Consider the following 13,471-nt stretch of genomic DNA (forward strand, 5'->3'; position numbering starts at 1 on the left):
TCCCCTGCCGCCTCTATTCATCCTTTTCCAGCAAGTCCCCTCTCTCCCTTCCATGACCCCCCCCTCGCATCCATGCTCCTCTCTCTCCCATGAGCCAGCCTGGCCCGCCCTCTTCTCCCCCCCCCCTTCGCATCCATGCTGTCGTTTCTTCCCTGCCCTCCCGCTCCCATTGTTGTACTTTACTGGCCACCCTCTTCTCTCCCCCCAACATGCGTGTTTTTTTTTTTCTTGTTTTAAATTTACCTCCGTGGCGGTTCCGGCAGCGAAGCGTCAGGGAAGGAGGCGGTGCTCCCGACGTGTAGGTTTCCCTTCGCTGTGTTCCGCCTTCTTTGATGTCATCCTTGACGTCAGAAGAAGGCGGAACACATGGAAGGGAAGGCTAGACGTCGGGAGCGCCGCCTCCTTCCCTGACGCTTCGCTGCCGAGCGATGCGATTGGTTGAGTGTCATTGCTCCGCCCTCGACGTCATCACGTTTGACGCGTGGGCGGGGCAGACACAATGCGATCTCACCCCCTTCACTTTGCTAAGAGAGGCTTCATTAGAACGTTGGAGGTGCGTTTTATATAGAGAGATTATTATTTATTGCACTTGTATCCCACATTTTCTCACCTATTTGCAGGCTCAATGTGGCTTACAAAGACCTGTTATGGCATCACCATTTCAGGGTACAAAAAATACAATTGGTGTTACAGAGATATTAAGGATAATAAGAATAACAAGTCTATCTAATCAAGCAATTATAGAAAGAAGACAGTCATAATAAGGGAAGAGTGTTGATGTGTTGTGGTTAATTATGTGTTCTCATGGTAGGCTTTGGTGAAGAGGTAGGTTTTCAACGATTTGCGAAAGTTAGTTATTTCATTGATTGTTTTCAAGTGATTTGGTAGTGCATTTCACAGCTGTTACTCATGTAGGAGAAGCTGGACGCATGTATTAGTTTGTATTTTAATCCTTTGCAGCTGGGGAAGTGTAGATTGAGATAGGTGCAGGCAGATCTTTTGGCATTTCTGGGTGGGAGGTCCACGAGGTCAAGCATGTATGACGGGGCGTCTCCGTAAATGATTTTATGAACAATCGTGCAGATCTTGAATGCAATACGTTCTTTAATTGGGAGCCAGTGTAATTTTTCTCTTAGGGGTTTTGCATTTTCATATTTTGTCTTTCCAAATATAAGTCTGGCTGCGGTATTTTGGGCAGTTTGAAGTTTCTTGATAATTTGTTCCTTACAGCCAGCGTACAGAGCATTGCAGTAGTCCAGGTGACTTAGTACCATTGATTATACCAGGTTTCGGAAAATGGCCCTTGGGAAGAAAGGTTTCACTCTTTTGAGTTTCCACATGGAGTGGAACATTTTCTTAGCTGTATTCTTTACATGGTTTTCAAGTGTGAGATGTCGATCGATGGTAACTCCAAGAATTTTCAAAGTGTTGGAGACAGGGAGGGGCAAGTTAGGGGTGGTTATGGTGGAGAATTTACTTCTGTTATGTTGTGAGGTAAGTATGAGACATTGTGTTTTTTCTGCGTTGAGTTTTACCTGAAAAGCATCCGCCCAGGAGTGCATGATTTGGAAGCTTTGGTTGATCTCGTTGGTGATTTCCTTAGGATCGTGTTTGAACGGGATGTAGATCGTGACATCATCAGCATATATGTATGGGTTGAGGTTTTGATTGTCTGGAAGCTTGGCTAGAGGTATCATCATTAGGTTAAAGAGGGTTGGTGAGAGGGGGAACTCCACATTCAGGTGTCCATGGGGCTGATGTTGCCGCTTTAATTGTTACTTGGTATGATCTTGTTGTCAGGAATCCTCTAAACCAGTTAAGAACGCTTCCTCCAACGCTAACGTATGCTATTACCTTTTAACATGTCTCAAGGCAGAGGAGAACAGACCAATGGAACAGGCCAGTGACTGAGGGCGCACAGCAGTAGGGAGTCCAATCTCCCCAAGCTTTCATCTAATTAATCACATTTGATAGGTAGTTAGGGGTCCATGAACCGTATTGCTCAAGGGCCCAGACCACTGTCAGTCCACCCTTGCCTCAAGAGACAATTAATATGCCTTAATAACTATCCACCTATGAGGGAAATTTAAGTTGACTGAAATCAGGAGGATAATTAGCACAAACACTGAAGAAAAGTCATGGATTCCACTGGCCTACATATGACCCAGGGCTGCAGAGAGGGGGGGGGGGCAGCGCGGCAGTCCCCTCCACCCGGCCCCCTGAATTAAAATCATAGCACCTCACCTTGACCTCGCTCCGTGTGAAAGAAGCGCAGCAGCGGCAGTCTGCAGATCGCCTCCCTTCGGGCCTTCCCTCTCTGTGTCCCGCCCTTGTCTGATGTAACTTGCGCAAGGGCGGGACACAGGGAGGGAAGGACCATGCAGACTGCCGCTGCTGCGCTTCCCTCCCTGTGTCCCGCCCTTGTCTGATGTAACTTGCATGATGGCGGGACACAGGGAGGGAAGGCCCAAAGGGAGGCGATCTGCAGACTGCCGCTGATGCGCTTCTTTCACACGGAGCAAGGGCGAGGTGAGGCGCTATGATTTTAATTCAAGGTGGGCCCGGCCCGGTGGTGGACAGATGGGGGCGGCAACGACGACAACCCAGGGGCAGCCTTGCCCCGGGCCCGGCCCAGTCTCCCGGCGGCCCTGATATGACCATTCAGCAGGACAATGAAAACCGGTGAGCCGCTCATGGTTCTACAGTACAGGAAGACCAGTGAATATGCAAGGAAGACTCTTGGTCTTTACCAGAAAACTCAGAAATTTTTATTCTACTTGGCACCATGCAGCCACATGAACATTTGTGTGATATGCTAAATCTTCTCTTTAGAGAAAGGTAAATTGATTAGGCATTACTCTTAAAAGGTTCAAAAAACCATGAGGTACCTATTAAAGGATGCAAGGAAGCGGACAAGGGTACAGAAAACCAGTTACCACCCTGGTGACCTTGATAAAGCTTAAAAACAGCAACCAGTAGCAACTGCAGCTTTCATAAGAATAAAAAGAGAACAGCAAGGAATAGCTTTTCCTGTCTGGGACAAAAAAGAAAGAATGGCAGATGGAGCTCCAAGAATAAATTAAACGGGGCACAAAGAATGTCCATTTTATGCAGACAATTTTGAAAATCTTAAAGTTTGTTTTGTTTTATAAATTTTGTTGTACACTTTTAAAGTTCAATTAAAATAAAATAACACATCTACCCGTTCAAATTTCTAGGCATCACAGTCCCCCAACTCTTCTATTATAACATAAGTACATTTACCTTGCCCACTCAGGATGCTTGGAGACAGTATCATTTATTAAGTTGCTTGTGACTTCAATGATATGCACGCTCTCCTGATGCACCTGTTGTATAGTTAAAAAAAAAAATTATGTCAATTTCTGATTCACAGGAAACAAATGGGGAAAGCATATGGAATGTGGCTCATTAAATTTTTTTCCAGACCATGGGTGTGAATTGTCTGGAAGCACAGGAACCAGCTTTGTGGGGTGGCTTGAGCACCCCCAATATTGAATAAATTCCTTGACTGTGTCCAGAGAGATGTAATTTCTGTTGGGCTTAGCAACCCCAATAATTTTGAAAAGTTGGTTTGTATGTCTGGAAGGGAAAAGGGTGAACTGAATGGAGCAGTATTCAAACTTTCTGTTGGTTTGTGAATAAAATTATTAAATAAAACCAAGTGAGATATTTTATCTAACCATTAGATGTTACTGTCCACAGATGTCAAAGGACAGATTTTAATTTAAACAGTGTGCCACTGTTCCACAGCAGAAGACATAGCAACTGATAGCATACAATTCAGTTGCTAGATGTTACCATACTCAGTAATCATTAAGAATAACATACTGTTCAATCACTGGTTTTCACAGCAAAATTTACATAAAAGAAAATGAAATAGGGAGCCAGACCCAGCAAGGTTAAGGGTGTAGCAGAAGTGGGGGAAGGGAATGAGTGTGTGTGTATATGTGTCTCTGTCTTGTTTCTGTTTGTACACATTTCTGTATTTGCTTTGTGACTTCTCTGTACCTATCTATATACTTGTCAATCAGGATGAGATTCTTATTTTGTACATAGGAACAAACATAGCTTGAAATGTCTGAATGTGAATGCCAGGAGCCTAAGAAATAAGATGGGAGAGTTAGAATATATTGCACTAAATGAAAAATTAGATATAATAGGCATCTCTGAGACCTGGTGGAAGGAGGATAATCAGTGGGACACTGTCATACCGGGGTACAAATTATATCGTAGTGATAGGGTGGATCGAATTGGTGGACGGGGTAGCACTGTATGTTAAGGAGGGCGTTGAATCAAATAGCATGAAAATTCTGCAGGAAACAAAACACATCTTGGAATCCCTATGGATTGAAATTCCATGTCTAAAGGGGAAAAGGATAGTGATAGGAGTGTACTACCGTCCGCCTGGCCAGGATGAACAGATGGATGTAGAAATGTTAAAGGAAATAAGGGACGCTAAGAAACTGGGCAACACAATAATAATGGGCAATTTCAATTACCCCAATATTGACTGAGTAAATGTAACATCAGGGTATGATAGGGAGGTAAAATTCCCTGACAGAAGTTGCCTTGTACCTCTTATTACTTTAATTGTCTATAATATTTGATTGCTTAGATTTTGGACAACATTATTGTGGTCTTTAAAAAAAAAGTAATTTTCTTGTAATGTTTAATCATAATATTTTTTTTTCCTATTTTTCTGAATTTATGTATATACATGAATGTGAAATGAAAATATTATAAAAAAAAAAATAAAAAAAAAATAAAATAAAATTCCCTGACAAAATCAAGGACTGCTTTATGGAGCAGCTGCTACAGGAACCGACGAGAGAAGGAAAAATTCTAGACCTAATCCTTACTGAAGCACATGATCTAATGCGGGAGGTAATGGTGCTGGGGCTGCTTGATAACATAATATGATCAGATTTGATATTAGCTTTGAAGTATAAACAGGAAATCCAATACATTAACGTTTAACTTTCAAAAAGGAGACTATGATAAAATGAGAAGAATGGTTAAAAAAAAAAAAATTAGAGGAGCGGCTGCGAGGGTCAAAAATTTTACATCAGGCATGGATGCTGTTCAAAAACACCATCCCGGAAGCCGAGGCAACATATATTCCGCGTATTAAAAAGGAGGACGGAAGAACAAGCGACAGCCGGCATGGTTAAAAAGTGAGGTGAAGGAAGCTAAAAGAAAATCCTTCAGAAAATAGAAGAAGGAACCGAATGAAAATAATAAGAAACAGCATAAGGAATGTCAAGTCAAATGCAAAGCGCTGAGAAGAAAGGCTAAGAGTAACTTTGAAAAAAAGATTGCGTTGGAGGCAAAAACACATAGTAAAAAGTTTTTTAGGTATATTAAAAGCAGGAAACCGGCAAAAGAATCAGTTGGACCGCTAGATGACCGAGGGGTAAAAGGGGCGATCAAGGAAGACAAAGCCATAGTGGAGAGATTAAATGAATTCTTTGCTTGGGTCTTTACTGAGGAAGATTTGAGTGGAATACCGGTGCCAGAAATGGTATTCGAAGCTGAGTCGGAGAAACTTAATGAATTCTTTGTAAAAATGGAGCATGTAATGGGGCAGTTCTACAAACTGAAGATTAGCAAATCTCCTGGACCGGATGGTATTCATCCCAGAGTATTGATAGAACTGAAAAATGAACATGCGGAGCTATTGTTAGTAATATGTAATTTATCCTTAAAATTGAGCATGGTACTGGAAGATTGGAGGGTGGCCGATTTTTAAAAAAGTTCCAAAGGAGAACCGTGAAATTATAGACCGGTGAGTCTGACGTCGGTGCTGGGCAAAATGGTAGAGACTATTATAAAGAACAAAATTATACAGCATATTCAAAAGCATGGATTAATGAGACAAAGTCAACATGGATTTCGTGAAGGGAAATCTTGCCTCACCAATCTACTACATTTCTTTGAAGGGGTGAACAAACATGTGGATAAAAGTGAGCCAGTTGATACTGTGTATCTGGATTTTCAGAAGGCATTTGACAAAGCACCTCAAGAAAAACTCCAGAGGAAATTGGAGAGTCGTGGGATAGGAGGTAGTGATCTATTGTGGATTAAAAACTGGTTAAAAGATAGAAAACAGAGAGTAGGGTTAAACAGTCAGTATTCTCAATGGAGAAGGGTAATTAGTGGGGTTCCCCAGGGGTCTGTGATGGGACTGCTGCTTTTTAACATATTTATAGATGACCTAGAGATGGGAGTAACTAGTGAGGTAATTAAATTTGCTTATGACACAAAGTTATTCAAAGTCGTTAAATTGCGGAAGGATTGTGAAAAATTATAAGAGGACCATACGAGACATCATAACAAGGTCCCTCAGTTCTGCTTCAAACTAAGATCATATAGCAGACAAGCCTTGGAGGGGGGGGGGGGTCTGTACCTGCATCCTTGGATGTTGAGAGGGTAGTAGTGGATTCACTGAACTTGCCTGATAGTGTCTCTCAAGTGCTACTGGCTTCAGGTACAGCTATCACTAGAAGGTCCTATTGTTTTAAATGGAAATAGCTTGCCTTTCTGATGTGAGTGCAAGGCCCTGTCCAACATAAAAACTGCCTGAATACCTTCCACACTGGTCAAAGTCAAGCTAAAGGCAAAATCTATAAGGATTCACCTTACTGCTACTGGTGCTTATCATCACCAAGTACAATGTAAAATCTCTGTTCAGCTTTTACTTGTTGTCTGGATTATGAGGGGCTTACTTCAGCTGAAGTCCCTCATCAAGCCTCCTGCAATGTCTTGGGATCTCAACATTGTTTTAAACAGCTGATGAAAGCTCTTTTTGAGCCACTAGACACCTGTCATATGAAGTACCTGACCTGGATGGTCCTATTTTTGGTGGCAGTAACTTCAGAATGCAAGATCAGTGAGCTCTAGGCCCTAGTACCTGATCCACCTTACACAAGTTTTACAATAATAGAGTGGTCCTGTACACCCATTCTAAAGTCCTCCCAAAAGTAGTGTTGGAATTCTACCTTCACAACCAGTGAATTGATCTACCAATATTTGTTTCCAAGACATCAAGCCCATAAAGGTGAAAACACACTACACACTTTAGACTGCAAGTGAGTCTTGGCCTTCTATCTAGAGTGGAGCAAATCCCACCTAGCGTTTTGTTTCTTTTGACCCAAACAGGATGGGGGCACCATCAATAAATGCACTCTAACTGGCTAGCTGACTGCATCTCCTTCACTTATGTCCATGCTGTGCTGTCTGCGGAGGGTCATATCATAGTTCATAATGTCAGAGCTATGACTGTACTGGTAGCCCACTAGAGATCAGCTGCAATGTGGTTTTCAGTCCACACATTCATGTCTCATTCTGTTTCAGACTGCCTTCCTGAAGGGGAAAAAAAAGTTGCAAATTTGTATTTGTTGTTAGGACTGTGATTAACCCTTGCTTGTTGCAGGACCTTCTGTATATTTTCCTTTTTTATTGAAGGCACTCTGTAGCTAGGGAGTCCCACATGCAAGGCTATTACAGTGGTGGAAATAAGTATTTGATCCCTTGCTGATTTTGTAAGTTTGCCCACTGACAAAGACATGAGCAGCCCATAATTGAAGGGTAGGTTATTGGTAACAGTGAGAGATAGCACATCACAAATTAAATCCGGAAAATCACATTGTGGAAAGTATATGAATTTATTTGCATTCTGCAGAGGGAAATAAGTATTTGATCCCCCACCAACCAGTAAGAGATCTGGCCCCTACAGACCAGGTAGATGCTCCAAATCAACTCGTTACCTGCATGACAGACAGCTGTCGGCAATGGTCACCTGTATGAAAGACACCTGTCCACAGACTCAGTGAATCAGTCAGACTCTAACCTCTACAAAATGGCCAAGAGCAAGGAGCTGTCTAAGGATGTCAGGGACAAGATCATACACCTGCACAAGGCTGGAATGGGCTACAAAACCATCAGTAAGACGCTGGGCTAGAAGGAGACAACTGTTGGTGCCATAGTAAGAAAATGGAAGAAGTACAAAATGACTGTCAATCAACAAAGATCTGGGGCTCCACGCAAAATCTCACCTCGTGGGGTATCCTTGATCATGAGGAAGGTTAGAAATCAGCCTACAACTACAAGGGGGGAACTTGTCAATGATCTCAAGGCAGCTGGGACCACTGTCACCACGAAAACCATTGGTAACACATTACGACATAACGGATTGCAATCCTGCAGTGCCCGCAAGGTCCCCCTGCTCCGGAGGCACATGTGACGGCCCGTCTGAAGTTTGCCAGTGAACACCTGGATGATGCCGAGAGTGATTGGGAGAAGGTGCTGTGGTCAGATGAGACAAAATTGAGCTCTTTGGCATGAACTCAACTCGCCGTGTTTGGAGGAAGAGAAATGCTGCCTATGACCCAAAGAACACCGTCCCCACTGTCAAGCATGGAGGTGGAAATGTTATGTTTGGGGGTGTTTTCTCTGCTAAGGGCACAGGACTACTTCACCGCATCAATGGGAGAATGGATGGGGCCATGTACCGTACAATTCTGAGTGACAACCTCCTTCCCTCCGCCAGGGCCTTAAAAATGGGTCGTGGCTGGGTCTTCCAGCACGACAATGACCCAAAACATACAGCCAAGGCAACAAAGGAGTGGCTCAGGAAGAAGCACATTAGGGTCATGGAGTGGCCTAGCCAGTCACCAGACCTTAATCCCATTGAAACTTATGGAGGGAGCTGAAGCTGCGAGTTGCCAAGCGACAGCCCAGAACTCTTAATGATTTAGAGATGATCTGCAAAGAGGAGTGGACCAAAATTCCTCCTGACATGTGTGCAAACCTCATCATCAACTACAGAAGACGTCTGACCGCTGTGCTTGCCAACAAGGGTTTTGCCACCAAGTATTAGGTCTTGTTTGCCAGAGGGATTAAATACTTATTTCCCTCTGCAGAATGCAAATAAATTCATATACTTTCCACAATGTGATTTTCCGGATTTAATTTGTGATGTGCTATCTCTCACTGTTACTAATAACCTACCCTTCAATTATGGGCTGCTCATGTCTTTGTCAGTGGGCAAACTTACAAAATCAGCAAGGGATCAAATACTTATTTCCACCACTGTATATCCTGCCTGTCCTCAGATAAAGCAAAGTTACATACCTGTAAAGCAAGTGTTCCCTGAGGGCAGGAGGATAAATAGCCTTAGATATCATCCTTCCTCCCCTATTGGGGTTGAATTCTATCAGCTTAACATCTCAACTAGCAAGGTCCAATGTGACAGCAACAGCTTTACAACTCAACTAGCAAGGAATCGTGTGAGAGCAGCAAACGGGAAGATACACGCAAATGTGTGGTGCAACTTTTTAGAAAGTTGTTGTAAACCAGCTCAAAAGCATTCCTGTGCAGTTTCTGTCGGATGAGGTCACATACATGCAAACCTATGTATCTTACTGTCCCCAGAAAACACCTGCTACCAGTAAGTAAGTTAGCTTTACCACAACTGTGAAACTTACTGAGCCAGACACTAACCTAGCATGGTAACATTTATTTTAAATTGCAACAATCAAAACCCCCATATTCCTTGACCAGAACATTGTGAAGCTAGAGGGCCCCAAGTCAAGTGCTTTATTTTAAAGGGGCTAAGAACCACCGCCTTCCCTGCCACGGGATCAAAGCCCCTACTGAATCTGCCCTACTGTGAGGTTCCCTGGTGGCTGGGGAGAAGAGAGAAACAGAGTAATCCCAATCACTTGTACCCAATCAAAGTCTGGGTTCAAAATGGCACTGAAAGCCCCCTAATGGTAGTACCACAGGACTACTACTAGGGGGACTTCATTCCCATTTTGAATTTGGATGCTGATATGGCAGGAGCAAATCATAGATCCTTCCCCACCCCCTACTACCTGGTAGGTGCCAAAGGGGAGTTTATGTTAGGGGAGGATCAGGTGGCTTCAAATTAGGGAAGCTGGGGGTGTGAATATTCCAGCACCAGTGCCCTTTAAGAAGCTCCCCAGGAGCATCAAGCCATATATTAGTGGCCCAATGCTCTCAAGTAGCTGGCATTATCTTTCTATGAAAAACGTACATTGCAAGATCAAACACAAATTGACATTCATTTTACCAACAATGAGCTACTTTGTATGCATTTACATTTCATTATAACTGAACCTGCACTGCAATTAAAATATGAGTATAGGGCAAATAATGCACAATTGTTCTATTTAAGGCTCATTATTTGAAAAAAAAAATCATGTATTATTCCCTTGACCTACATTAGTAACTACCCCTCTTACAACTGCACAACAATAGCAGGTGTAAAACATGTTTTCTTTATATAAGGTTGTTAACTATACCTTTGCAGTAAGGAGGAGGGCTAGTAGAAGAGTTCCAATGACTAGTAAAAATATGATGAAAATACTGATGATTTTATCAAGGGATTTCTCCAACCATATTATCATCTGCAAACAGGAAAAAAACCCAATTTAAAACATAATATTATCTGATATAAAATCAAGGGTCAACAATATCAGAGGTCAGTGTTTGCAGCATAGTTTAGAAAATTAAAAAGCAATGTGAAACACAGATGTTAAAATATATGTGATATCTGGTAAATTAAATTCACACACACATATTGCACCATGGTCAATGAACTTCCAGCAAATAAATATAAGTGGACGTGGTGTTTCTGATTCATAGCAGTGAACTCCAGGCTACTGTTTAATAGTATAAAGTTCTAAAAGCACATATAGGGGCTCATTTTTGAAACAAAAAAATGTCCAGATAATGGCACAAAGCAGCAGATGATTTTTTTTTTTTTTGCAATAAATGTCTAAATCGCCATTTTCGAAACTCATTTTAAAGATGTTTTTCTATATAGTTCATCTAAATCTCAAGGGGGCACGTTGGGTAAGCTTACGATTTGGATGCTTTTCTGCGATAATGGAACACTGTAAAATGTCCAGGGCAAAAATTAAGACTTTGTGGCCAGACCTGTTTCAATCACAACTAAGTGTCAAAAGGTGCCCAAACTGACCCGATGACCACTGAAGGGAGAAAGGCATGACCCCCCCCCCCCTTAATCCCCCAGTGGTCACTGACCCCCCTCCCACCCCCTGAAGAGGTGAAATTGACAGTACATACCAGGCTCTATGACAGCTGCAGATATAATGGCCATTATTCTTACAGCAGCAAGCAGGCCCCTGGAGTAGCCTAGGGGTCAGTGCAGTGAACTGCAGAGAAGGGGATCCAGGTCCATATCTGGTACACTTGTGGTGGAAACTGTGAGCACCCCAAAAACACAAAATACTTACTGAACCCGCATATAGGTGACACCTGCAGGCATAAGGGCTACTGTAGAGGTCTACAGTAAGGTACTGTGCATTTTCTCCTATTCCTGGAGGACTCAACACACAATATAATGGTGTTATGATGTGATGAGTACATGGGACCTTTTATGTGAAGTTCACTGCAGTACTCCCTAGGCTGCCCCACTGCTCTGCTGGGATGTCCGTCTGGTCAGTCTCGTAAGACTGCTGACTCCCAGACATCCCAGTAGCGTGTTTTTGTGCGTTTTTCACTTGGATGTTATTTTGTTTGAAAATGTCCCTTAAAGAAAAATGCATGGAGCATAAAAACGCCTTAAATAGGGTGATTTTTGAACCAAAAAGACAAGATGTTTTTATGTTCTGAAAATGATCATGGCTTGGAACTGGATTTTTGGACTTTTTTGCAAAACAACCAAAACTGGATTTGGACATCATATCGAAAATGCCCCTAATGGTGTTCATCAGCTGTACATAAGGAAGGAAATGGAAAATTTAAGAAATTTTGTGTCTTCACAAGCAACATTATGCTGGAGTTTCACAGTGTCTTAGAGCAATTGTGACAGACCAATAATAATAATTTGAGATAGCACTGGGGAAAATTTTATAAAGCCTTTCACATTAGTAAAGAATATTTTGAAAGCAGAAAATGGTTCTTATAAAACTGCGTGCTAAGTACATGTGATGACAAGATGGCATGCATATATATTCACATTCTCAGAGGTATTGTTTGGGTAGAGCACAAGGGTATTTATTTAGGAAAGCCTTTGGTTGACCAGTGATCTTAACTAGCAAGTGTTTTATATGAGAGGTGTTGTTTTCAATGTTTTAACATGAATTAAGGAACTCTAATGTTTGTTAATTCTTATAATTTCAAGGATGTTTACTGTAACCCACATTGAATTGTCTTACAGTGTTTGCAGTATATATGTATATCTATATATATAAAACTCACCCTCAACGTTCTATTGTCTGACTTCACTGAAGCCAAGGTTCGTAAGTTCGAAGCTCTGAAGCCACGAAAAACACAGTCTCGGGGCCCCGCCCTCGCGTCAAATGTTATGACGTTGAGGGTGGAGCAATTCACTCACATCGACGGCGGCCAGGGCGGCGCAATGGCGTCACTGACGATGAAGGTGCGTTGGGTGGGGGGGCCAGAGCCACACATCGACGGCGACCACGGCGGCACAATGGCGTCACTAACAATGAAGGTGCGTTGGGTGGGGGGGGGCCAGAGGAAAGCCTTGCTAGCACCCGTTTCATTGGCTCTAGAAACGGGCCTTTTTTTTACTAGTTTTAAATAAATACAAACTAGTTATTTTACCTTCTACAGAGTAGGTGTATATGACAGCATTTGTGCACTACAGAGAATCAATGTGCAACCCTCTGCTGAAAAGACACTAGGCGCATAGCCTAGTGGTTAGTGCAGCGGACTTTGATACTGGGGAACTGGGTTCGATTCCCACTGCAGCTCCTTGTGGCAAGTCACTTAACCCTCCATTGCCTCAGGTACAAAATAAGTACCTGTATATATGTAATCCGCTTGAATGTAGTTGCAAAATACCACAGAAAGGCGGTATATCAAGTTCCATTTCCCTTTATAAAATAAACACTTTTTTGGGCCTTTCATGTAAGTGTCCTGTTAGAAAATTACCACAAATATGTTAAAAATAAGGAATATTTCAACTTGGGTACAAGCATGTAGGTTGCTTTTGAAAAATCTTCCCTAAATCTCAAGGTTATTAAGCATTGCTTTACACTACATTCTAATTCCACAGAAAAACCCTTAATTAGTAAAGGCCTAATTTATATCTTACTAGTATAAAAGGCCCGTTTCGGTAGGCAAAGAAACGGGCGCTAGCAAGGTAATCCCCCCCCCTGCAGCGTCCTTCCTGTCTCCCCTGCCCCCCCTGCAGCCACCCATCTGGTCTCAGGACCCCCTCCCCACCAACCCTCCTCTGCCCCTGCAGCCACGCATGTGCAGCGGCCCCCCTCTCTCCCCTGCTCCCCCTGCAGCCACCCATGTCCAGCGACTCTCCTCTCCCCCTGCCCCCCCTGCAGCCACCCATGTCCAGCAACCCTCCTCTCCCCCTGCAGCTACTCATGTCCAGCGACCCTCCTCTCCCCTGCCCCCCTGCAGCCACCCATGTCCAACG

At 42.9% G+C, this 13,471-nt stretch overlaps 1 protein-coding gene across 1 annotated transcript in view; it reads right to left on the bottom strand.

Moving 5' to 3' along the window:
* Positions 1-13,471, bottom strand: part of TMEM245 (transmembrane protein 245) — a 342,105-nt gene that overhangs the window by 176,801 nt on the left and 151,833 nt on the right. Inside the window, 2 exon segments of the mRNA XM_030204645.1 lie at positions 3,265-3,347; positions 10,347-10,451. Of these exon segments, the coding sequence (XP_030060505.1) occupies positions 3,265-3,347; positions 10,347-10,451 (188 nt within the window).

Source organism: Microcaecilia unicolor, chromosome 1 (genome assembly GCF_901765095.1).
Source record: "Microcaecilia unicolor chromosome 1, aMicUni1.1, whole genome shotgun sequence".
Taxonomy (NCBI): domain Eukaryota; kingdom Metazoa; phylum Chordata; class Amphibia; order Gymnophiona; family Siphonopidae; genus Microcaecilia; species Microcaecilia unicolor.